General features: G+C 46.9%; 1 protein-coding gene across 1 annotated transcript in view; it reads left to right on the forward strand.

The window, feature by feature from the left end:
* HECW2 (HECT, C2 and WW domain containing E3 ubiquitin protein ligase 2) overlaps positions 1-23,362 on the forward strand; it is a 136,138-nt gene that overhangs the window by 49,766 nt on the left and 63,010 nt on the right. The window contains exons 8-13 of the mRNA XM_048483600.1: positions 912-2,261; positions 3,618-3,713; positions 5,569-5,719; positions 6,705-6,808; positions 8,629-8,753; positions 11,661-11,846. Of these exons, the coding sequence (XP_048339557.1) occupies positions 912-2,261; positions 3,618-3,713; positions 5,569-5,719; positions 6,705-6,808; positions 8,629-8,753; positions 11,661-11,846 (2,012 nt within the window). The remainder of the gene's footprint in view (positions 1-911; positions 2,262-3,617; positions 3,714-5,568; positions 5,720-6,704; positions 6,809-8,628; positions 8,754-11,660; positions 11,847-23,362) is intronic.

Genomic DNA, 23,362 nt, shown 5'->3' on the forward strand with positions numbered 1-23,362 from the left:
GTGACCTTTTTTGGCTCTGTTTTGAATTGGAGTCTGTTTTAGAATTGTAAATTATCTGAATAAACATAAATGTCTGATGTAGATTCACTTAGAGCAGAGTTTGTCATAGTTTCAGAAGGCAGCTGTGTTGTTCTACAGTATTGAGTCCAGTAGCACGTTAGAAACCAACAAGATTTGGGCGGGAATAAGCTTTCCAGAGTCGAAACTATGACAAAATATCTGACAAGAAGACCTTCGGTTCTCGAAAGATAATGCCCCCCAAATCTTGTTCGTCTCAGGGTGCTACAGTTCATCATGAGTTGCATGCCTTTTTAATATATTATTGATGTACATGTATATATATGCATACGTCCGTCCATTTTCCTGGTATTTATACACCTGTCATTAGTGCATTGAATATTGGTGATAATTGTATGTTTGTCACATGGTGTTTCCAGTTTACAGTCTGTGTGTGTGTGTGTGTGTGTGTGTGTTTTATGTGCTGTCCAATTGCTTCTGGTTCATGGCAACCTTTTGAATCAGTGTCCTTCAAAATATCCTATCCTTGACTGCCATGTTCAGCTTTTGCAAACTTAGGCCTGTGGCTTCCTTTATGGAGTCGATCCATCTCTTGTTGAGCCTTCCTCTTCTCTTGCGGCCACCAGCCTTTCCTGGCATGATTGTCTTTCCCAGCATGTCTTGTCATGGTGTGACCAAAGTACAATAACCTCAGTTAATCATTTTAGCTTTGGGGGGAAATTCAGGCTTGATTTGATGTAGAACCCTTTTTACAGTTCACAATGCACCTTTATTTTTTTACATATCCTTTTTGCCTTCCCTTCTAACCCTGAAAAGTGATTTTCCCCACTTCCCCTAAGAAGCAGACATTGCTGCATGTAATGACGCATTTCCCTGCCATTTTTCCCTTCCAGATGCTTCACCGGAAACAGTAGGAACCTTGCTAGGGGTCAACTCTGTCAACGGAGACTTGGGGAGTCCTTCAGATGAGGAGGACGCCCCTGTTGGGCATCACGATGTTCCCCCAGTTTGCTTGAATGGTCCCCTGTTAGAAGAATCTGCTGGAGAGGGGACCCCGCGCCATTCCCTGAGGACTAGCACCACTCTGGAAACCGATCAGGAGGATCTGACCTCTACGGCTTCCAGGTCATCTCCTCCCAGAGGCCGCCAGGACTCGCTGAACGACTACTTGGATGCTATTGAGCAAAACAACCAGTGTCGGGTCGGGACCTCCGCCTGCAACGAGTGTGCTGTCGGGGCATCCCCGAAATTACGGAGCAGCTTCCCAACCGACACAAGACTTAATGCCATGCTTCACATCGACTCTGATGAAGAGGAGCATGAATTCCACCAAGCGTTGGGATTCCAGTCGTCCCTGGATGACGACGGTGGGTTAGTCATGCTGAACGGCACTAACCAAAATGCGGAAGGAGGTTTTCTAGATTGTTCTTCAAGCCAGGTTGGGCCAAGCCAAGGCCCCGAGGAAAACGGGGGAGCGCCGGATGCAGAAACGTCCTCGCCTCCTCCTGATACCCAGCAAGAGCCCCTTCCAGGGCCTTCAGAGACAGAGGCAGCCGTAGAAGAAACGGAAGCTCTTCAAGTATCTCAGGATGATGGTCCAGCAGATCTGGCTGGTGCTGATGTTGGTGTTGAACCGGAGGCAGAAGAGCCTGTCCCTGGTTCAGACGCGGGAGCATCTGAGTTGTCTCCTGGAAGCGGAAGGAGCATCAGAGAAGGCCAGTCTCTTGACCAGGGGTCGGAACCGTCTCAAGTTTCGTCAGAAACCGAGCCGAGTGACCCTGCCCGTACAGAAAGCGTGAGCGAATCGAGCACCCGGCCAGAAGGAGAGAGCGACGTGGAAGGCGCAGACGGTTCGTGCCACGAAGCCGCCACTCCCCGGCTCTCCTCGGTGGACACTCAGTGCTCCTCCTGCGAAAGCGCCCGTTTGTCGGAGACTCCAGCCTTTTCTTCCCAGGAGGAGGAAGAAGGAGCTTGTGCCGGCGCGGAACCTGCCGAGGAAGCACGGGACGTTATATGCACTCAGGCTTCCTTGCCCTCAGTACAGATACCGAGCTCGCAAGAGGAAGGGCACACGACGGAAATGGGAGCACTAGAGGATATCGATGAGGCTGAGGAAATCTGGCAGAGGAGGAGGAGCCTGCAGGCTGCAGCCGCACGTGGCCAGTCGCAGGAGGAGGAGGAGCCTGGAGGGGCGCAGGCAGCCTGTGAGGGGACATCTTCAGAGCCTGATGGAGCTAGTGGAGGTAAAGGCTGCGCTGGGCGGTGTGGGGGTCGCAACGTTCATAATTTTAAAAAAAGAACAGAATTTGAATTATTAGCTAAACCACTTGTCTTTTAACTTCCTAGGCCAGTGGTGGCGAACCTTTGGCACTCCAGACGTTATGGACTACAATTCCCATCAGCCCCTTCCAGCATGGCCAATTGGGCCATGCTGGCAGGGGCTGATGGGAATTGTAGTCCATAACATCTGGAGTGCCAAAGGTTTGTCACCACGGTCCTAGGCCTTTGAGCTCAAATCATATGGTGTTATTTTTAATTTTATTTATTTATTATTTCGATTTCTATACCGCCCCATCCCCAAGGGGCTCCGGGCGGTGCACAACAAATTAATACAAACAAATAAGAAGGCAAACCATGCACATAAAACAACAATGACCCATAAAGCTCCAACATTAAAATATACTAAGTTACATTAAAACAGCGGTAATATCATAATAAAAGGCACCCGGTGAATCCTTTCCTTTAAAACCCTCCCCTAGGGAGCGACCGGACTCCTCCATAGGAGGATGTAACTTGATGTAATTGAACAGGGGCGCCATACTCAGCAGCTGGTTGCTCCAAAGGCCTGGCGGAACAACTCGGTCTTACAGGCCCTGTGGAATTCACCGAGATCCCGCAGGGCCCGGACAGCTGGAGGAAGAGTGTTCCACCAGGCCGGGGCCAGGGCCGTAAAGGTCCTGGCCCGCGTGGAGGCCAGCCGCTGTTAAGCATAGCAGCACGATTTGCTTTTAGTAACCTGAGAATATTTCAAGTGTATTGTGTCATTCTTTTGAAAGGATCACTACAGGGCTGTTGTGTGCTATTTGAAATGCGGTTCCCAGTCCGGGGCCAGTGGGTATCACGGGGCCCACCAACACCTTTTCTGGCGGCCCACCAAGTGTTTCCAGGAAGTGGGTGGAGCCATGTAAGGTTTTTGCCCAACAAGGCTTCTGATTGGCTGTTGAAGCTTGGCTATGGAGGTTTTTTTAAATGTTGCTTTGGCAGCTCCTGCCACCACTGCATGAGTAACTGAAGGCAAACTGTGTCGATCTTTTTGTGGCTGGCTCTGCCTCCTAAAGCAGCCATTTTGTGGCAGTCATTTTATAGCTGCGCCCACCATGCTGTGTGCCTGCGGGCTCAAAAAGTTCAGGGACCCCCTTGATACATCCCCTTGAAAAAGGGTTTGTTTAAACTTTTAATTTTGAACAAATTTGTTTGAGTTAGAATTCCTTTTGGGAAAACAGTCATGAGACAGAACACAACGCTATCTACAATACATCATATTTCTGTGGAAAACTTATACACTCCTTGCCTCTTTAAAAATGTTTTTGTTTCCCTAGGTTCCCAAAGCAACGGCCATCAGCCTCTGAGATTGCTTCCCTCAGTTCGTCAGGACGTTAGTCGCTATCAGAGAGTGGATGAGGCCTTGCCTCCCAGTAAGAGATTCTTCTGTGTGAATGCCAGGGTTTCAGAGCACACCTCACTGAGAGAAGCGTTTGCGGCCCAGATCGATCGATCGATCGATCGATCGATCGATCGATCGATCGATCTATCGATCTATCTATCTATCTATCTATCTATCTATCTATCTATCTATCTATCTATCTATCTATCTATCTATCTATCTATCTATCTATCTATCTATCTATCTATCTATCTATCTATCTATCTATCTATCATCTATTATTATTATTATTATTATTATTATTATTATTATTATTATTATTATTATTATTATTATTATTATTATTATATTTATATTTATATACTGCCCCATCCCCTGAGGGCTCTGGGCGGTGAACAACAGAGTAATATTACATAGACGGCTATAACAATTGCAGTAAAAATTATTATAGTTAGCATCATTAAAACATAAAATTACAGTGTTCCACATTTCGCACACATCTCATGTCTCTTAGAAAATTAGAAGATAGCATGGGTTGGTAACACAATCCATGTGCTTTTTCTATCAGGTCCAAATAGTAAATAGTGTGTTTATACCCACCCCAGTGGAAATGGAATTTATTCCTCCATCGTTAAAAAATGGTTTACCTCTAGTACTTGTGAAATTCCCAAATGGCATGCCATAAGGTGATAGCTGGACTGCTGCAAGAAAAAAAAATTAAGGTTTCTGTGAGCAGTTAGCTCTCTAGACCCATTCCTCTGCACATGTTTCTTCAGTGACCCAGCAGTCAGCTTGGGGCAGGTAATTCTGCGGTTGAATCGCATCTGATTCTGCAAGTAACTTAGCAGCATGACATGTCTGCTGATTCTTGTTGCGTAGTGGCTAAGAGCAGTGGCTAAGAGCAGGTGCACTCTGATCTACAGGAACTGGGTTTGATTCCCAGCTCTGCCGCTTGAGTTGTGGAGGCTTTTCTGGGGAATTCAGATTAGCCTGGGCATTCCCACACACGCCAGCTGGGTGACCTTGGGCTAGTCACAGCTTCTCGGAGCTCTCTCAGCCCCACCTACCTCACAGGGTGTTTGTTGTGAGGGGGGAAGGGCAAGGAGATTGTCAGCCCCTTTGAGTCTCCTGCAGGAGAGAAAGGGGGGATATAAATCCAAACAACTCCTCCTCCTCCTCCTCCTCTTCTTCTTCTTCCTTCTTCTTCTTCTTCTTCTTCTTCTTCTTCTTCTTCTTCTTCTTCTTCTTCTTCTTCTTCTTCTTCTTCTTCTTCATCTTTATTCTGCAAGAAAACTCTTTGGCAGGGGTGTAACTTTATAAAATTGCACCTGGGGTTCTGTGGGTGCCAACCCCTCCCCCTCACAGCTACACCCCACTCTCAATCTCCACGGGGTTTTGAGGCTGGGATGCAGTTGCAAGGGGGCATGGCCCTGCAATGCGCCCCAAAGGAAGTGGTGCCCGGGTCTCCAGCCCCCCCTCCCCCGTGCCCTTCCTCTCTACATCATTGCTCTTTGGGCAATAATTTCAGAGAGTTGCCATGCTGATCTGTTGTAGAACAACTGGATTCGAATCCAGTAGCACCTGAAAAACCAACAAGATTTTTGGGGCATGAGCTTCCAAGAGTCAAAGCTCTTTTTGTCAAACAGGGACCTCCGTTTCTACTTGTATGTGATAAAAGGAGCTTGCCTCTTGGAAGCTTCCACCCCGAAGTCTTGTTGGTGTCTAAGATGCTACTGGACTCAAATATAGCTTTTTAGGTAAAAACAGTAATGAATTTTGGGGGGGAAATGGAGTCAGAGGGTGTCTTAGTTATCAGACATTTGGGAAATCGCATCCTAAAGTATCATCTTCCTTACTCTTTGCAATGTACCTTGGTTACTTTTAAGATTGGGAAGCACGCATTGACAGTCATGGGAGGATATTCTATGTGGACCACGTAAACAGGACCACTACGTGGCAGCGGCCTACGGCACCCCCAGCTCCTCAGATTCTCCAGCGTTCCAACTCTATACAGCAAATGGAGCAGTTGAACCGCCGGTGAGAATTACTCTAATTGTTACAGTGTCTGCTGTACATAAGAACTGTCTTGCAATCTATAATGGAGCAGCAGTGGCGTAGGAGGTTAAGAGCTTGTGTATCTAATCTGGAGGAACTGGGTTTGATTCCCAGCTCTGCCGCCTGAGCTATGGAGGCTTATCTGGGGAATTCAGATTAGCCTGTACACTCCAACACACGCCAGCTGGGTGACCTTGGGCAAGTCGCAGCTTCTCGGAGCTCTCTCAGCCCCACCTACCTCACAGGGTGTTTGTTGTGACGGGGGAAGGGCAAGGAGATTGTAAGCCCCTTTGAGTCTCCTGCAGGAGAGAAAGGGGGGATATAAATCCAAATTCTTCTTCTTCAATAACTGTCACTCTTTATCTTCATTGCAGTTTCCACATTCTGAGAAATGTTGAAATAGTTGCTCTTTTCCATTATCTTAGAGGTGTCTAACTCTGGTGCTTCAGATGTTCACGGACTACAATTCCCATCAACCCAGTTGGCCATGCCAGCAGGGGTTGATGGAAATTGTAGTCCATGAACATCTGAAGCACCAGCGTTGGACACCTCCTGCATTATATTTTCCATATTTTTCATTATATTTTCCATAATATCTTGTTCACATGTAGAGATGGGCTTAGCCCAGAAATGTAGTATTTACAGAACGTTCTTATTTTATGAAAATTAGGCTAAAGAGTGTAAATGCCTCTGGCCCAGTCCTGTGGCCAGACTGTAGTATACAATGATATATGGTCCCCCACTCTTCATCCCTAAAGTGATAAAGAAAAGAGGAAGGCTCAAAAATTGCTTGTCCCTTGGAATTCTGCTTTTTGGAGCTCAACTGGAAGGAGTAGTTGAGGCTGAAACAGAGAAAGAGTTTACTTCTGATGTAACTTCCTTGTTTGCCAATGTGTCAGTCTTTTGGGAAATTATGCGATGCATTTGTTGTGTGCTGTGCATAATAATGCCAGTCTTGGAACTTCAGGTATCAGAGTATTCGTCGGACGATGACTAGCGACAGGCCAGAGGAGCATCCAAATGTCATGGATGGACCTGGAGAAGATCCTGACTGCCAGTACCCTAATGCAGGTAAGATGCCACTTGTTGCCCTGTGTTTGCATCCTCCTTAGTGGTGGAAAGAGCTGTCAAGGCACAACTGACAGAAGGTGACCTCAGTGGGCTAATGTCAGAATCCCAAAAACTGAAACAAACTCATGTGCAAGAACAGCAGTTTATTCAGGATGAGGATCTTCCCTGGATGAAGCCAGAACTGACTTTGCCTGTGCAAAATCCAGTAATTAAAACAACTCGCACCCCCCATCCTGGGAAAGCGCGCCCAAAAGTAAGTGTAGGAAAGATAACAGTGAAGATGCCCAGCCAGTGACCTTGGCCAGCACCTCGGAGGAAGAAAGCATATACATGAAACAGGCAAAAGGCAGACAGTATTGCAATTAACCCATTCCACCACCACCCAACTGACAGAAAGCAGCATAAGCAAATCCCCAATTCTAACAGGCCTCCTGACATTCCGCTCCCTCTAGGGGGAAATCACATCTATGTTTATTAGCCTGACGTTTGTAAGCATCCCTCGCTTGTTGCAAAGCGGTCAGAATGGGAGGCCATTGATCAGCAACAGAACGCATCCAGTCCTTCATTTCAGGGCCAGGGCCTTTCCCCAGCTGTAATGAAGGCAGAGTGGGTGCCGAACGGCCATAAACCACCTCAAAGGGAGTCTTGCACATGCTACTATGAACAGAGTTATTGTAAGCGTACTCCACATAGGGTAACAGATCAACCCAATTGTCCTGCTGATAATTGACATAACATCCGAGATACTGTTCCAAAGTCTGATTGGATTTCTCCGACTCCCCGTCACTTTGGAGGTGGTACACCGAGGAAAGCCCCTGTTCAATGCTCAAAAGTTTCATTAAGGCCCTCCAAAAGTTAGACACAAATTGACTACCGCCGTTGGAGATCACTTTCTGCGGGGCAGAATGAAGTCTATAGATATGCAACATAAATAGGTCCGCAAGCTTCTGGGCCGTGGGGATGGATGCGCAAGGAATAAAGTGTGCCTGTTTAGAAAATAGATCAACAACAGTCCAAATCAGTTTTTCCATGGCTCAGAGGCAAGTCGGTAATAAATCCATGGAGATGACCTTCCAGGGTCTGTCAGGAAATGCAATGTCCTGGAGGAGACCCTGGGACTTAGCAGGAATAATTTTCGCCATAGCACAGACAGGGCATCCTTTAATGTAATCCTCAATGTTTTTGCGCATGGATCTCCACCTGAATGGTGCAGGCTAGCCTGATCTCATCAGATCCTGGAAGCTAACAGGGTCAGACCTGGTTAGTCCTTGGATGGGACACTTCCAAGGAATTCCAGAGTTGTGACATGGAGGCAGGCAATGGCACCACCAATTTTGCAACTAGAAAATGACTTTTAATAGCAAATATAAAACAGAATGATAGATTCAATGGTAGAGGCGTAGCTAGGCCAGAATGCGCCCGGTGCATGCTCTGTGTTTTCTGCCCCCCCCCCACAGTGCCCCTCCCTCCATGGCGCCCCTCCCACCCCCACACTCTTGCCTTCCATAAACAGTGCAGACTGGAGAAGCAGCCTGTTCCCTTCAGGCTAAAAACGGCCTGGTGCGAACTATATTTCCCATGAGACCTTGCGAGCCCCAAGGTCTCATGGGAAATGTAGTTCCCACCAGGCCGTTTTCAGCCTGAAGGGAACAGGCTGCTTCTCCAGCCTGCACTGTTTATTGAAGATAAGTGTGTGGGGGGGCTATTCTTTGCCCCCAGGCGCATGCCCGGTACAACGTGCACCCCCCGGTCCCCTTGTAGCTCCGCCTCTGTTCAATGGTATGACAACCCTTTGTACTGATCACTGATTTGTGTCTTAGATTTCCGAAGGGAAAACGTGCTTCCTCATTCTACCTCCCGATCCCGGCTCACTCTTCTTCTCCAGTCTCCCCCTGTGAAATTCCTGACCAGCCCAGAGTTCTTCACAGTGCTGCATTCTAACCCTGTGAGTAACAAAAGGCAACTAAATATTAATGTTATAGAGCTGTGTACACACATTAGATGAGCATGATGCGTCTGCGTTTTTAATACTTCCCGTGAATATGTTGGAAGAGCCGTGGCGTTCACTCGAATGATGCTGAGCTAGTTTCTTTCAGCTTAACCTGCCTCACAGAATTAAAGAGAACAAAGTAGACTTCCTTAGTGGGGGCACGATGTCCTGGGCCCACTCAGCCCTGGCACACACTCACCCAGGAGCAGGGCGAGAGGGAGGGAGAACTGCACCTGGGGCATGCAAGCGCCCTGCGCCCCCACCCGCCCCTGGAATGCCCCGGCCACGCCCCCACCGCACCCTTGCCCAATGTGTCGCGCGCACGCGCACACACACACACAGACACAGACACACACTTCCCCCTTGGTGCTACCCCACTGCCCAGGAGTGCGAACAGCTACTTGGGCATTCCCAGTTAGGGCAGAGGATGCTTGCCAAAGCTGGTGGCCAAGGGTGTCCCCCTTCTTCCCACCAGATGTCTGTGTGCCAGAGGGCCTGACTCACAGTGAGTGGAGTCTGACAACAGAAACTATCCAGCTGATAGGTGGAGGAATGTCCCACGAGACCAGGAAATCCCCCAGGATCAGAGGCAGCAGGGCTCCTAGGAACTCTGAAAAGGTGTTTAATGCTTTCCAACGCTGGGCCCAGGGGATGGACACGCTGGTTGGCTTCCTGAACAACCAAGGAGGGAGAAGAAGGAAGTTGGCACGGGGAACTCCATGCCCTTTGGGGAGGTCTTTCGTGGGGCCATTGAGGGGTCAGGGACTTCCCAGAAGCAGGATAAAAAGTGATAGACTATAGAACCGTGGTGGCGAACCTTTGGCACTGCAGATGTTATGGACTACAATTCCGATCAGCCCCTGCCAGCATGGCCAACTGGCCATGCTGGCCGGGGCTGATGGGAATTGTAGTCCATAACATCTGGAGTGCCAAAGTTTTGCCAGTTGGCCATGCTGGCAGGGGCTGATGGGAATTGTAGTCCATAACATCTGGAGTGCCAAAGTTTTGCCAGTTGGCCATGCTGGCAGGGGCTGATGGGAATTGTAGTCCATAACATCTGGAGTGCCAAAGTTTTGCCAGTTGGCCATGCTGGCCGGGGCTGATGGGAATTGTAGTCCATAACATCTGGAGTGCCAAAGTTTTGCCAGTTGGCCATGCTGGCAGGGGCTGATGGGAATTGTAGTCCATAACATCTGGAGTGCCAAAGGTTCGCCAATTGGCCATGCTGGCAGGGGCTGATGGGAATTGTAGTCCATAACATCTGGAGTGCCAAAGGTTTGCCAATTGGCCATGCAGGCAGGGGCTGATGGGAATTGTAGTCCATAACATCTGGAGTGCCAAAGTTTCGCCAGTTGGCCATGCTGGCAGGGGCTGATCAGAATTGTAGTCCATAACATCTGGAGTGCCAAAGGTTCACCAATTGGCCATGCTGGCAGGGGCTGATTGGAATTGTAGTCCATAACATCTGGAGTGCCAAAGGTTCGCCAAAAAACATAAACATCCTTTCCCCTCGTTACTGTTATGGAGAAAGTAACGTTTCAGGTTGTGAGCATTCTGTCGATTTTTCTACATTGTAAAACTGATAAAATATTGAAACCAAAATGTTCAGTGGGCCTTCCGTGGAGTAGTGTGCTAGTGAATGCTTGTATGATAGACCCCCCCTGGCCCAATTGGATCTGACTCAAGTTTGGGAACTGCCAGCAGAAATGTCAGGCTGATGTTTATCTTTATTTCTGTATAAACATGTTCTCAGGATGTGTTGTTCACTGGCTTTTGGGCCAGTGTGAAAGTGGTATAATTGCCTCGTAAAACCGATGGAGCCTAGTATTCCAAAATTAAAACGTGCTCACTAAAGTCATTATGGTAATTTTAGAACACCCTGTGTTGTTTAAAACTAGATGGCATCATAATAAACTCTTAATTTGGAGAGCATTTGGTGCTTTTACTCGGATATAGATTCAGGTGATGAATTCATTTGCGAGACAAGTTAGGCTTGAATTTTCTTTGGAGGGGGGCAGGGAAGGAGGCGGCCTCGGATTTAAACCTCCCCAGAGGTCATGCCATCCAGTCGTGGAAAACCTGTTTACTTAATGGCTGCTCTGTATCAACAGATTGTGTACCAACAGATTGTGGTTGGTTGTGTTGGATGCCAGTTTTCCCCTGCCTGGGCTGAACTTAGGCTTTCAAAGTGGATTTGGGGACTGTGCCTTAGGGGGCTTTGGGTTTAAATTCAGGTTTGTCTCCCCAATCTTCACAGGCAGGAAAAAGAGGACCATACGACTCACAGTTACATGACCGCATTCATCTGATTTGTACTGAACGGGATCATTAGTCTATGGCAGACCTGGGCATTATACGGCCCGCGGGCCACATCCGGCCCGCCAGATGACCCTAACTGGCCCCCCTGCCTTTTGGCCCGGCCCTCCACAATATTTTCTGTTTCTTATGCGGCCCCATGGAAAAAATAATTGCCCACCCCTGGTCTATGGGGTGGCCAACCTATGGTGCTCCAGATGTTCATGGACTACAATTCCCATTAGCCCCTGCCAGTTGGCCATGCTGGCAGGGACTGATGGGGATTGTAGTCCATGAACATCTGGAGTACCATAGGTTGCCCCCCCATTTCATGGTCAGCAGGTGTAGACCAGGAAAAGCCCTTCCCCCAAAATGTGTTTCCAGCACACAAGACCTTCAGACTTGAGAGGAACTTTGGACCAGCTACGTACAAGACCCACCCAAGAACAGTTCCCGGTTTTCTTAAGGGTGAATAACTTCAAAACTTTATTCTGAAACCTCTGCATCGAAAGTAAAAAAATGATTCTGCTAATAATGATCTTTATTTGTCCTTTCCCGTCCTGCCAGAGTGCCTATCGCATGTTTACAAACAATACGTGTCTGAAGCACATGATCACCAAAGTCCGACGGGACACCCACCACTTTGAGCGCTACCAACATAACCGGGACTTGGTGGGCTTTCTGAACATGTTTGCCAACAAGCAGCTGGAGTTGCCGAGGGGCTGGGAAATGAAACATGATCACCAGGGCAAGGTAAAAAGTCTCAACAAACTACCTGTATCATTCATGCGACAAGTCCTTACACAAAATATTAATCTCAATAAGATCTATATTATTTGTTTGTTTGTTTGTTTGTTCGTTCGTTCGATTAATAAATTAATAAATAAATTAATTAATTAATTTGTAGGCCGCCTCATCCCCGAAGGGCTCCCAACATGGCTGTTCCCAACAGCAAATAGTGCAACATAAAATTAAGCCATTAAAACTCAGCAGCAATTAATAAATAAATTAAAACAACCGGATTATGTCAACACATATATACACAGGCGCCCGATCTAAGGCCAAAGAAAGAAAGGAAGAAGGAAGGGAGGGAGGGAGGGGAGGAGATAGGCAGGGCCCGAGGTGGAATTAGGGCCCGACCAGATGGTCCAGGATGGCAGTTTCGATTTAATGGGAGGCAGTGGAACCACGGCCAGCCCCTCCAAAAGCCCGGTGGAATAGCTCTGTCTTACAGGCTGCGGAACTCGGCAAGGTCCCGCAGGGCCCGGACAGCTGGAGGTAGAGCATTCCACCAGGCAGGGGCCAGAGCCGTAAAGGCCCTGGCCCGGGTCGAGGCCAGCCGCATCCTCTCAGGGCCTGGGATCACCAGTAGTTCTGCCGCCATTGATCGTAGTGGCCTATGTGGGACATAAGGGGTGATGCGGTCCCGTAGGTATGTGGGCCCCATGCCGCGTAAGATCTTGTCAGATCTTGGGCAGCCCTCATTATTATTTGGATGGGAGACCACCGAGGAATACCAGGGTTGTGATACAGAGGAAGGCAGTGGCAAACCACCTCCAGATGCCTCTTGCCTTGAAAACCCCCCAAAAAGTCGCCATAAGTCAGAAACCCACATGGTGGACCCTGATCTGGAGAACTGGGTTTGATTCCCCACTCCTCCATATGAGCCACAGATTCTTATCTGATAAACTAGAAGAAGAAGAAGAGTTTGGATTTATATCCCCCCCCCCTTTCTCTCCTGCAGGAGACCCAAAGGGGCTCACAATCTCCTTGCCCTTCCCTCGTCACAACAAACACCCTGTGAGGTGGGTGGGGCTGAGAGAGCTCCGAGAAGCTGTGACTAGCCCAAGGTCACCCAGCTGGTGTGTGTGGGAGTGTACAGGCTAATCTGAATTCCCCAGATAAGCCTCCACAGCTCAGGTGGCAGAGCTGGGAATCAAACCTGGTTGTCCAGATTATAGTCCACCTGCTCGTAACCACTACAGCACGCTGGCATCTAAAAAAAGGTGTAAGGATACAGAAGTAATGTAACACCATGAAAAAAATCAGGTATCACAGCCATCCGCTTACTATCATATTTCATATGCTATCATATACCGTCATATCTTTCACTTGCTATCATACCTCATATGCTACTATTTGACAGAGGAAACCTGAGACTCTCAAAAGCTCCTGCCCTGAAAATCTAGTTTGTCTCTAAGGCTCTGCTTGGACTCAGATCTAGTTTTGCTACTAACCGTTTTGCACACAAGCTGTTCATGTCATTAGTGCTATCAAGCATTGGTGCGTGAACCCCTTTATCGTCTTTGAGTAGTATTTTGCAGGTGGAAGAACTGTCCTCAGAGCACAATGTACCTCCCCCCCCCTTTTCTGCAGCAACTCCTCACCCCCCCCAATCCTGTTCATGGTCCACTGAAGGCATTTCTGTCTGCCACTGAGCAGGAAAAAAAATTCCCTGCAGGCAGAAGTCCTTCAGACCTTGGAAATACATGGATCCAAGCCACAATCTGTTTCAATTTTTAAAAGACATTTAAGATGAGAGCGAGCACATGCGTTTCAGCCAGTGTCAAATTGAAAGTACCACCCTTAGCCAATTGGCTTTATTCAGCTTCAGTTTTAGGCACTGTAACCAAATGTTACAGTGTAAACAAATGTAAATATCAGGCTTCATAGGTTCCCAAAACGCATGTGTGTGTGCAAGAAAATAAATAATGCCGATCTACCCAATCATCCTAAACCCAGTTTAACATTGAGAATCCTCATGAGTGCCACCTGTGAGCATTATTTTGTGGAATATTTTGAGTGAGCAAAGACTTTTATCTGGTTTGACTTGTTTGAACGAGTGGAGGAAGGATGCCTTTCACAGCGCAAGAAACATGGGGAACGCTCCCTTCAGGGCAGGAGAGAGGAGGATGCTGCGGCAGAAAACGTCTCCCTCCAGCGAAGCTGCCTTTGTGGACTAAAGAGAGCATCTTTCCACCCCATTTCCCCCCATCTGTCTGCTGTCTCATTGAAACTGTATCTAGCGGAGTGAGAGCTCTCGGATGAGAAGGAACGAAAACGTAGTCAGCCCTGAAGTGGGAAATCTGCAGAGTGGAGTTCTTCACAGATAATGCGTCTATAGAGAATATCTCTCTCTTTTTTTGTGTGACCTTAAGCAAAAGGGTGGGTTTTACAGTCTGTTGCTGATCGGGCCTGGCCAGAGTTGAATATGCCCTTCCCAGGCTACTCTTGGCCATTCAGGTCAGGGTGAAATACAAGTACCTGGAAGAATAGGAGAGGAATCCTGCCAGATCAGACCTATAGACCAGTGATGGCGAACCTTTTCGAGTGCCCAAATTGCAACCCAAAACCCACTTATTTATTGCAAAGTGCCAACACGGTAATTTAACCTGAATACTGAGGTTTTAGTTTAGAAAAAACAGTTGTCTCCAAGGGGTGCGTTACTCAGGAGTAAGCTTGGTGGTAGTCGGTGGCTTTGCTTTGAAGCAACTGTGCAACTCTTCCAACGGGTGAATCACGACCCTAGGAGGGTTTACTCAGAAGCAAGCCCCATTGCCAGCAACCGAGCTTACTCCCAGGTTGTGCTTTTGTTCTTTGCATGAAAATCAGTGGGGTTTAACAGCGCTTAACAGGGTTACCTACACTGCTTCCCCAAAATTTGGTCTTAGGTTTAATGCTAATAATTGAGCCCAGCAGCCCAGGCCAGCCTAGATGTGGGGAGGGAGGGCACTCTGTGTGCGCGTACCCACAGAGAGTGCTCTGAGTGCCACCTCTGGCACCCGTGCCATAGGTTCGCCATCACTGCTATAGACTATCTCAGGGGTTAATCTTTTTGAGCCAGCTGTTGGAATTCAGCCAGACCACAGTGGCTGCAACAACAAAATAGCTGTTCACAGGAGGTGGATCCTGCCACAAAATAATTGCTGCTGCTTAACTTCAGTAACGGTTTAGATTCTTGTGTTGCGATGGCTGTTGCTACTAAAAGAATTTTTAAAAATCTGCTGTGTAAGGGCACAAGCCACACCCAAGGACGTAGGCAAGGAGGGGTTTCTTGGGTTCAACGCCCCCCCCATTACATGTCTGAAGCTCTGCCCCCCCGTTTGTGGGGTTTTTGTATTTGTTAGTGTTTTTTGTTTTTATCCTGCAGGCGGGCACAATTTTTAGGCTACCAGCGCCAACATTTCAGGGATTTGTTGGGAGACTCTCCTGATGACAACACCCAGGTTTGGTGAGGTTTGGTTTAGGGGGTCCAAAGTTATGGACTCCCAAAGGGGGTGCCCCCATCCTCCATTGTTTCCAATGGGAGCTAACAGAAGATGGGGTCTATACCTTTGAGGGTGCATAACTTTGGACCCCCTGAACCAAACTTCACCAAATCTGGGTGGTATCACCAGGAGAGTCTCCTAAAGATACCCTGAAAGTTTGTTGCTGCTAACTTAACAATGGCATCCCTGACAGCAGGCACCCCCCAAATTTCCCCAGATTCTCCTTTTAAATCCAACCCCTTCGACATGGATTTAAAGGGAGAATCTAAGGTCCCCAGTTTAAACATTGAAAGTGATACTGTTTCAGGGTGGGGGATAATCCACCCCAAAACAGCATCACTTTCAATGTTGTTTTAACTGGGGACCCCAGATTCTCCCTTTAAGGTAGATTTAAAAGGAGAATCTGGGCTCCCTAATATAAACATGCTGTTTGGGGGTGGATTCCAGCATCACAGCAGCCACCCGTGTGTGTGTGTGTGTGTGTGTGTGTGTGTGTGTGTGTGTGTGTGAGAGAGAGAGAGAGAGAGAGAGAGAGAGAGTGAGTGTGAGTGTGAGTGTGAGTGTGTGTGTGAGTGTGAGTGTGTGAGAGAGACTCAGATTTTGCACCGGGCTCCATTTCCCCTAGCTACGCCTCTGCCCGGAGTGGAGGGCAGAAGGGGCTGCTGGCTGGAAGCCCAGTTGGTGGGGGGGGGGCAGGGGAGTCTGCCGTCCCTGGCCTCGGAGAGCTGCTTTTATAAGCACTGAGGCCAGGGGTGGGGCTTGGAGAGACGTGGCCATGCCCCCATAAAAAATCTATACCTACGTCACTGGCCACACCCACTTCCTAAAACACTTGGTGCCAGAAAAGGTGTCATTGGGGCCCCCTGTGCTATTCAGTGTAAGAGCTTATTCATACTATCAGTTTCCTGGGTACACTGAAATATTTTCCCCCTTTGCATCAGAGCTGTAGCGAGAGGAAACTGCAGCCAGGGCATGTGTGTGCCCTGCGCCCGCCCCTGCCACACTCCCGCACCAGCATGCACCCGGTACAAGATGCCCCCTGCCCACTGGGTGCTGTGCCACAGCTCTGCCTCCAGACAGGTTACTGTGCATCCAACCCAGTATGCAGAACATTATCTTATATAGTTCATAGACAGCCAGCGTGGTGTGGTGGTTAAGAGCAGTGGACTCTAATCTGGAGAACTGGGTTTGAGTCCCCACTTTTCCACACGAGCGCTGGACTCTTATCTGATGAACTGGATTGGTTTCCCTACTCTAACCCATTATACTGGCTGGGTAGCCATTATACTGGCTGGGTAGCTTTAAAAGGGGCTTGGACAGATTTATGGAGGAGAAGTCAATCTATGGCTACCAATCTTGATCCTCTTTGATCTGAGATTGCAAATGCCTTAACAGACCAGGTGATCAGGAGCAACAGCAGCAGCAGAAGGCCATTGCTTTCACCTCCTGCATGTGATCTCCCAAAGGCACCTGGTGGGCCACTGCGAGTAGCAGAGAGCTGGACTAGATGGACTCTGGTCTGATCCAGCAGGCTAGTTCTTATGTTCTTATGGCCCACAGTTGACCCACAGAGGGCTTGTGGCTCAGTGGCAGAGCATCTGTGTGACACGAAGAAGGCCCCAATCCCTCTTCATCTCCAGTTGGAATGACCAGGCGTGAGGTGAAAGGTCCTGAACACCCTGGAGTTTTGCTGCCAGTCTGAGGAGGCCGTGCTGATCTTAACGGACACGGGGTTTGAGTCAGTATGGAGCAGTTTCTTGCATGCTCTTGTGTGACAGCATCTGCCCCCTGGAACAGAGGTCTTGATAGTGTGACTTAACAATTAAGGTTTCACAATAATAATGGCTTATAGCCAACCATTTGTGCATGCTGTTATGTATGTTCTGCATTTCTCTTCGCTCAAATGAACACGATCACTGTTTTTGCACTTGAAAAAGTGTGGGGTGGGGGGGGGGAAACCTCTATACTGCAGGCTTGAACTGGATTGGGGTCTGCAAAATGGCAGTGGCGAACTCATGCCAGCCATGAGTTCACCATCACATTTAGCTGGGCTTTCAGAAGCCCATCTGTCCCCCAAGAAGAACATTCTCAGAGTCATGCGTCCCACTTAGTGGAATAGCCCTGTGAATCGGGATATCTTTCCTCCTTCATGTTCTGCAAGTGCTGAGAGATGGGGGGGGGGTTTTTTTTGCAGATTTTTCCCTTTGTTCTAGCCCACTGACTCCCGGGCTGCTCCTCTAAGTGAGTCCTGCAATCTTCTCAAAGATCTTTATGAGCGTCAGTGGGGTTGTCAGGAACAGAGAGAAGAACTTGGGCGTGCCTCCCATGCAGAATTGATCGGATGCAAACCATTTTATTTCACTTATATATGTTGGATTATGTGTGTATTTTAACTGATGACGAATTCACTTCTGGCTACTGCGTCTGGGCAACGAGGTAACAAGAGACAAGCTATTCACCCCTGCTTTAGCTAATAAAAGCAAAACTAAAGGAACATGATTTGTGTCTGGTCTGATGATGCGTAGAGAGGGAATAGGGGAAATAGGATTCTTTATCTTTATTAACCTTTAATAGGCATAGATAGATCAAGATTTACACAGACACAATCTGCAGTCTCAAATATAGTTCAATAGCAAGAAAATAGTCCACATAACTTGATGGTTGACTTCAAAGGATTCAGATCACTTCAGATTTTTTTAAAGAAATAGCCAGAGCAAATGACAGTAAATACCCCTACACAGCAATGTAAAAATACAATCTAATATAAAATTGCAATATAAATAGATCTGTTTAGCAAGTTAAAAGCAAAATAATACAGCAATAGGTATCCTACCATGCCTAAATATTAGACAGTGTGTATCAGTTAGATTGGAGAAGATACCTATCTTTTATAAGAAGTTCTACATTTGTTTTATGTATCATATTTGATATTTAAAGATTTGATTCTGTGCCAAATAATAATGAACCAATTTGGTTTAGTGTACTGGTATAGTATATTTAAAAAAAACACAGTTAAAAGTAATAAAATAGGAATAAGTTAGCACTTTAAAATGGTTGTCAGGTATAAAGCTACCATACGTGTTGTAGGAAATAGGATTCTCCGTGCCACCAGGAGCAAAGAGGCTCGGCCACCTTTATGGGAATGAGATAGTGTCACCTCTAGCGGGTTCTGGAAGTGACATTACCTCATTGCCGGCAATGCAGGCCTCGCCTCCTTTTGCTTCCAGTAAGTTCCCCACGGGCTGGCTGATCAGAGCTGGAGGAGGGGCCCCACAGCAGGGGGAGGGCCCCCCACTGCACTGCATGCAGACCTTTTCCAGGGTGAAACTTGACTCTCACCTGACTGGTCCTTTGTACCTTCTCAAGGTGACGGTGCAGTGAAATTTTTTGCTGACCCAGCAACCTAGGATTAGATGACGGGGGAAGAAGGCCTTGTTTTTTTTCCACTTTTGCAGATGAATCGAGATATGCTTTGCTGCACATGAATGCTTAGCTCTGCTTATGCATTGGGCAATTCAGGCCTCATCCAGGATAACTGGATGTCTTCATGCAACACTTGCCTAGCGGCACGGTTCACCAACAATATTGTGTTTTTTTTAAATATATAAATGCTTTATTCATATACTTAATACACAAGTGTTTAAAAATTGCTTATTACAGCTGTAACATTCTGTTGCTAACATAGTTTGCCAAACATAGGACCTCTTATATCAGGAACTCCAGGAGTCTAGATAGCCTAGGAATCCACCCCATCAGTTTTTCTGTCAGCATGGCCAATTGGCCATGCTGGTAGGGGCTGATGGGAATTGTAGTTCCTGAACATCTGGAGAGCCGCAGGTTCCCTACCCCTGTTCTATATATTTCAATCCTTGCTTTGAGGAAATTTATACATAAAAGAAAACTTCCAACTATGATTTATATTTCTTAGAGGTTCCATCTCTTATATTACTTTCATAAAGTACATATATTTACACCAATTAAGTACTATTTACTACATAAAAAGAGAAATCTAACATATAACTTACTCACTGACCTGTAGAGCTTATCTTTAACATTATAGTCTGTTTCATATTTTTTTCTAATATTTTCCCTCTTTGTAAGTAATTGATCTTGTCTTTATCCTTCAATTACACACGAGTAGATTAAAAAAAGAAAAGAAGAATTTCCATTGGAGAGGTAGAGTCTATACAGAAAGGAAAAGAGAAAAAATTGCGCAGAGGAGGGTGCCTGCACAAGTGAGAGAGATTTCATTTTGCAACGTTTATGGATTTCTGTAAACAAGAAACAGGCTGGCCTGTTTGAACAAAGGCATTAGCCATCTGGGGGGAAATGCAAAGCTTATCCAAACCAAAATGCCCAGTTGCTGTGCCCAACCCACCTCGAATGCTCAGGTTACACCCTTGCCGGGTAGCCAGTGGTAGGAGTTGGTATAAAATTAGACTCCTGGATTCTAGTGTGCTTTGGTTTGGTTTCCAGATGCGGTGCCGGTGTCCGGATTAGCCCACGGCTTTGAAGCCTCAGCGGTTACTCTTGTCTTTAATGAAGCTTCGAAGTAGCAGTTCTGGATTTCATTATCCAGTCGGCTGCTACCAGCCGCCCCCAGAGCATTTGTACTCAATGAGATGCGATTGCATTTCTTTGCTACAATCCTTGAGGATTGTTCCTGTTTGCTTAAGCTCGTTGCGTAAATGAGTGTCGTATGCTTTGCTAAACTGCTGTGTGAAGAATAATTTTTTGAAGTGCACGGGCAGAAGTGTTCATACGGAAATGCGCGTTTTCCTTCGGGACAAAGTTGCTCTAAATTTATCTTCCCGTTTGTACGCTTGATTAAGGTGCGGCTGATTCAATGTTCAGCCTTTGGGAGACTGGTGCTTTCTTCTAAACGCGGTAGGCAAATTAGATGGAACAGACATTAAGCGGCTGATTCCGACAGCAGTTAAGCCAGAGTGTTTGAAGTTAATTGGATTGATGGACTTGGTTTAATTGGTTTGGTGTCAGAAATGGCTGGAACTCACAGCGCCTCCCCCCACAAAAAAAAAACTGAGCAGATGTTCCCAAATGTTGCCAAAAGTAAGGATTGCCAGGTTGGCAATTTCCTGGTTATTTGGGGATGGAGGAGACGGACTTTAACTGGGTCTAAGTTCATAGAGTCCAGTGGGGTTAAATCTCAGTTTTTGAAAAAGTATTGCCTGTGTTCTGAGGTCAGCTGCTATTGTAGAGAGAGCTGAGGTTGGCCCTATGAAAACGGACCTAGAGCAGTGATGGCGAACCTATGGCACGGGTGCCAGAGGTGGCACTCAGAGCCCTCTCTGTGGACACGCACAAACAGAGTTCATCATGTGGGGGGGAAATCGCCCGCCCCCCCATACACACACACATCTAGGCTGGCCTGGGCCGCTGGGCTTGATTATTAGCATTAAACCTAAGACCTAGTTTTGGAGAAGCAGTATAGGTAACCCTGTTAAGTGCTGTTAAACCCCACTGATTTTCATGCAAAGAACTAAAGCATGATCCTTTACCTGGGAGTAAGCTCGGTTGCTGGCAATGGGGCTTGCTTCTGAGTAAACCCTCCTAGGGTCGTGATTCACCTGTTCGAAGAGTTTCATGGTTGCTTCAAAGCAAAGCCAACAACTACCACCAAGCTTACTCCCGAGTAACGCACGCCTCAGAGCCCACCACTTTTTCTTAACTAAAATCTCAGTATTCAGGTTAAATTGCCGTGTTGGCCCTTTGCGATAAATAAGTGGGTTTTGGGTTGCAGTTTGGGCACTCGGTCTCAAAAAGGTTCGCCATCACTGACCTAGAGTATAAGTTTACTCAGATGTAAGGCCTTTTCAACCACAATTCCATTTCCTTCTGCAGTTTTCCTTCTGTTCCTTTGTTTACTGCCTAACTTGTTAGTCCTGTGGTCACGCATTTCCTGAACCAGTGGCTAATAATCGGTTCATTCTCCAACTCATGAGGGGGGTGGCTAAAGGTTGCTTTTCATTTGGAAGTAAAACCAGTTGCTCGTGATTATTTTATTATTGTTAGAGGTGCATTGAAAAAAAAAAGAAGCCTGTAGCTGTAAACTGAAAACAGGATGTCAACTCTGCTCCACTCTCCAAGACCTGATATTATGATTCAGGAATGCCCCAGCTGGCCCAAGTTACAGCGTGTAATTAATAAATGGAAGCAGGGGGAATATTTAATAAAACTGTGTGTTTTTGTCAGTATGGAATTGTAACTGTGTTTCGTATGTTTATTTAGACCTTATTTCTGGTAATTTAAAAACATTGAAGAAGACAGGAGTATAATAAGAAAATACTGTAATGCCAATATTTATCTTCTTGTCACAGACCATGTGACTTCCCCTCAGGGTGATTATTTCTTCCTATCTAGGTCTGTTAAGGTTACTTAAGAACATAAGAACATAAGAACATAAGAACAAGCCAGCTGGATCAGACTAGAGTCCATCTAGTCCAGCTCTCTGCTGCTCGCAGTGGCCCACCAGGTGCCTTTGGGAGCTCACATGCAGGATGTGAAAGCAATGGCCTGCTGCTGCTCCTGAGTACCTGGTCTGCTAAGGCATTTGCAATCTCAGATCAAAGAGGATCAAGATTGGTAGCCATAAATCGACTTCTCCTCCATAAATCTGTCCAAGCCCCTTTTAAAGCTATCCGGGTTAGTGGCCATCACCACCTCCTGTGGCAGCATATTCCAAACACCAATCACACGTTGCGTGAAGGAGTGTTTCCTGCCGTGAAAGCTGGTTCCTTCTTGGCCCGGAAGAATTGCCTCTCTTTCTGGTCATTTATAAGCTTCCAAGACCATGATATTTCTTTAAGATGCTACAATAAAATAAAATGCCGGGTCTACCTGTCCAGTGAGCCAAATTATGTATTAGCCTTAAGTATGTGGTTGCCTCAACTGTGAGTGAGGTCTTCCTTTTAAACTTTACATAGGTTTGCGGAACAGTTGGAATTTCGGCACTGTTGCTTTTCTCACCCCCATATGACAAGCCACAGCAGCCTTTTCCCGCCTCCCATCGTTGCATTTCCTCTCAGTGTCTTGTGTTAGATTGTAAGCTTTGTTGGAGGCAAGAACTTGACTATTTTAGTTGGAAAAACTGTGTAAAGCACTTCTGTGCTTACTGGCATTGTTTGTTGTAAATACTTGTTTAAAAACCAGGTGTTGTTTCCTGAAATGTGAAGCACCAGGTTCCTAAAACACTTCCTATCTTCTTAAAAGTGTATCCACTGTAGGATCCTCTGTCATATGCATACAAGGTCTACAATCTTAACCCGGAAGTAAATTCCATTAGAATTAGAAATGTGGCGTCCTTCCAAGCATTTGATGTGACTGTGTTTGAGGCAGAGAATCCTTCCCGGGCTGAGGTTTAGGCAGCAGGGTCAAAGAGACGCTGCTTATGAAGCTCTTGCCTTTGGTCAGCATTTCCGTTGGTTTCCCAGGATTTTCTTCTTCTTCTTTCGGTTGGCCTGCCTAGAATAGCGCGCCGGGCATGCTTCAACCTGTAATCACGTTGTGCTGTGAAACTTCATCAGATGTTTCACATGTGCACTCGCCCATTAGTGGTTATAATTATATAGTAAGTATAAACATTCTTGAGCAGGTTTTTTTAAAAATAGCATGCACACGTGTCATCCGATCCAAATGGAGGTGAAACTATGCAGACCGAGACTTGAGCGGCTGTTCTCTAAAGCAGGGGTCCCCAACGTGGTATGCGTGGATGCCGTGGCACACACTGCCACCTTTCCAGACGGCTGCTAAGTGGTTCTAGAAAGTACGAACATAAGAACAAGCCAGCTGGATCAGACCAGAGTCCATCTAGTCCAGCACTCTGCTACTCGCAGTGGCCCACCAGGTGCCTTTGGGAGATCACGTGCAGGATGTGAAAGCAATGGCCTTCTGCGGCTGTTGCTCGCAATCACCTGGTCTGTTAAGGCATTTGCAATCTCAGATCAAAGAGGATCAAGATTGGTAGCCATAGATCGACTTCTC

The sequence above is a fragment of the Sphaerodactylus townsendi genome, linkage group LG02, assembly GCF_021028975.2.
Source record: "Sphaerodactylus townsendi isolate TG3544 linkage group LG02, MPM_Stown_v2.3, whole genome shotgun sequence".
Classification (NCBI taxonomy): Eukaryota; Metazoa; Chordata; class Lepidosauria; order Squamata; family Sphaerodactylidae; genus Sphaerodactylus; species Sphaerodactylus townsendi.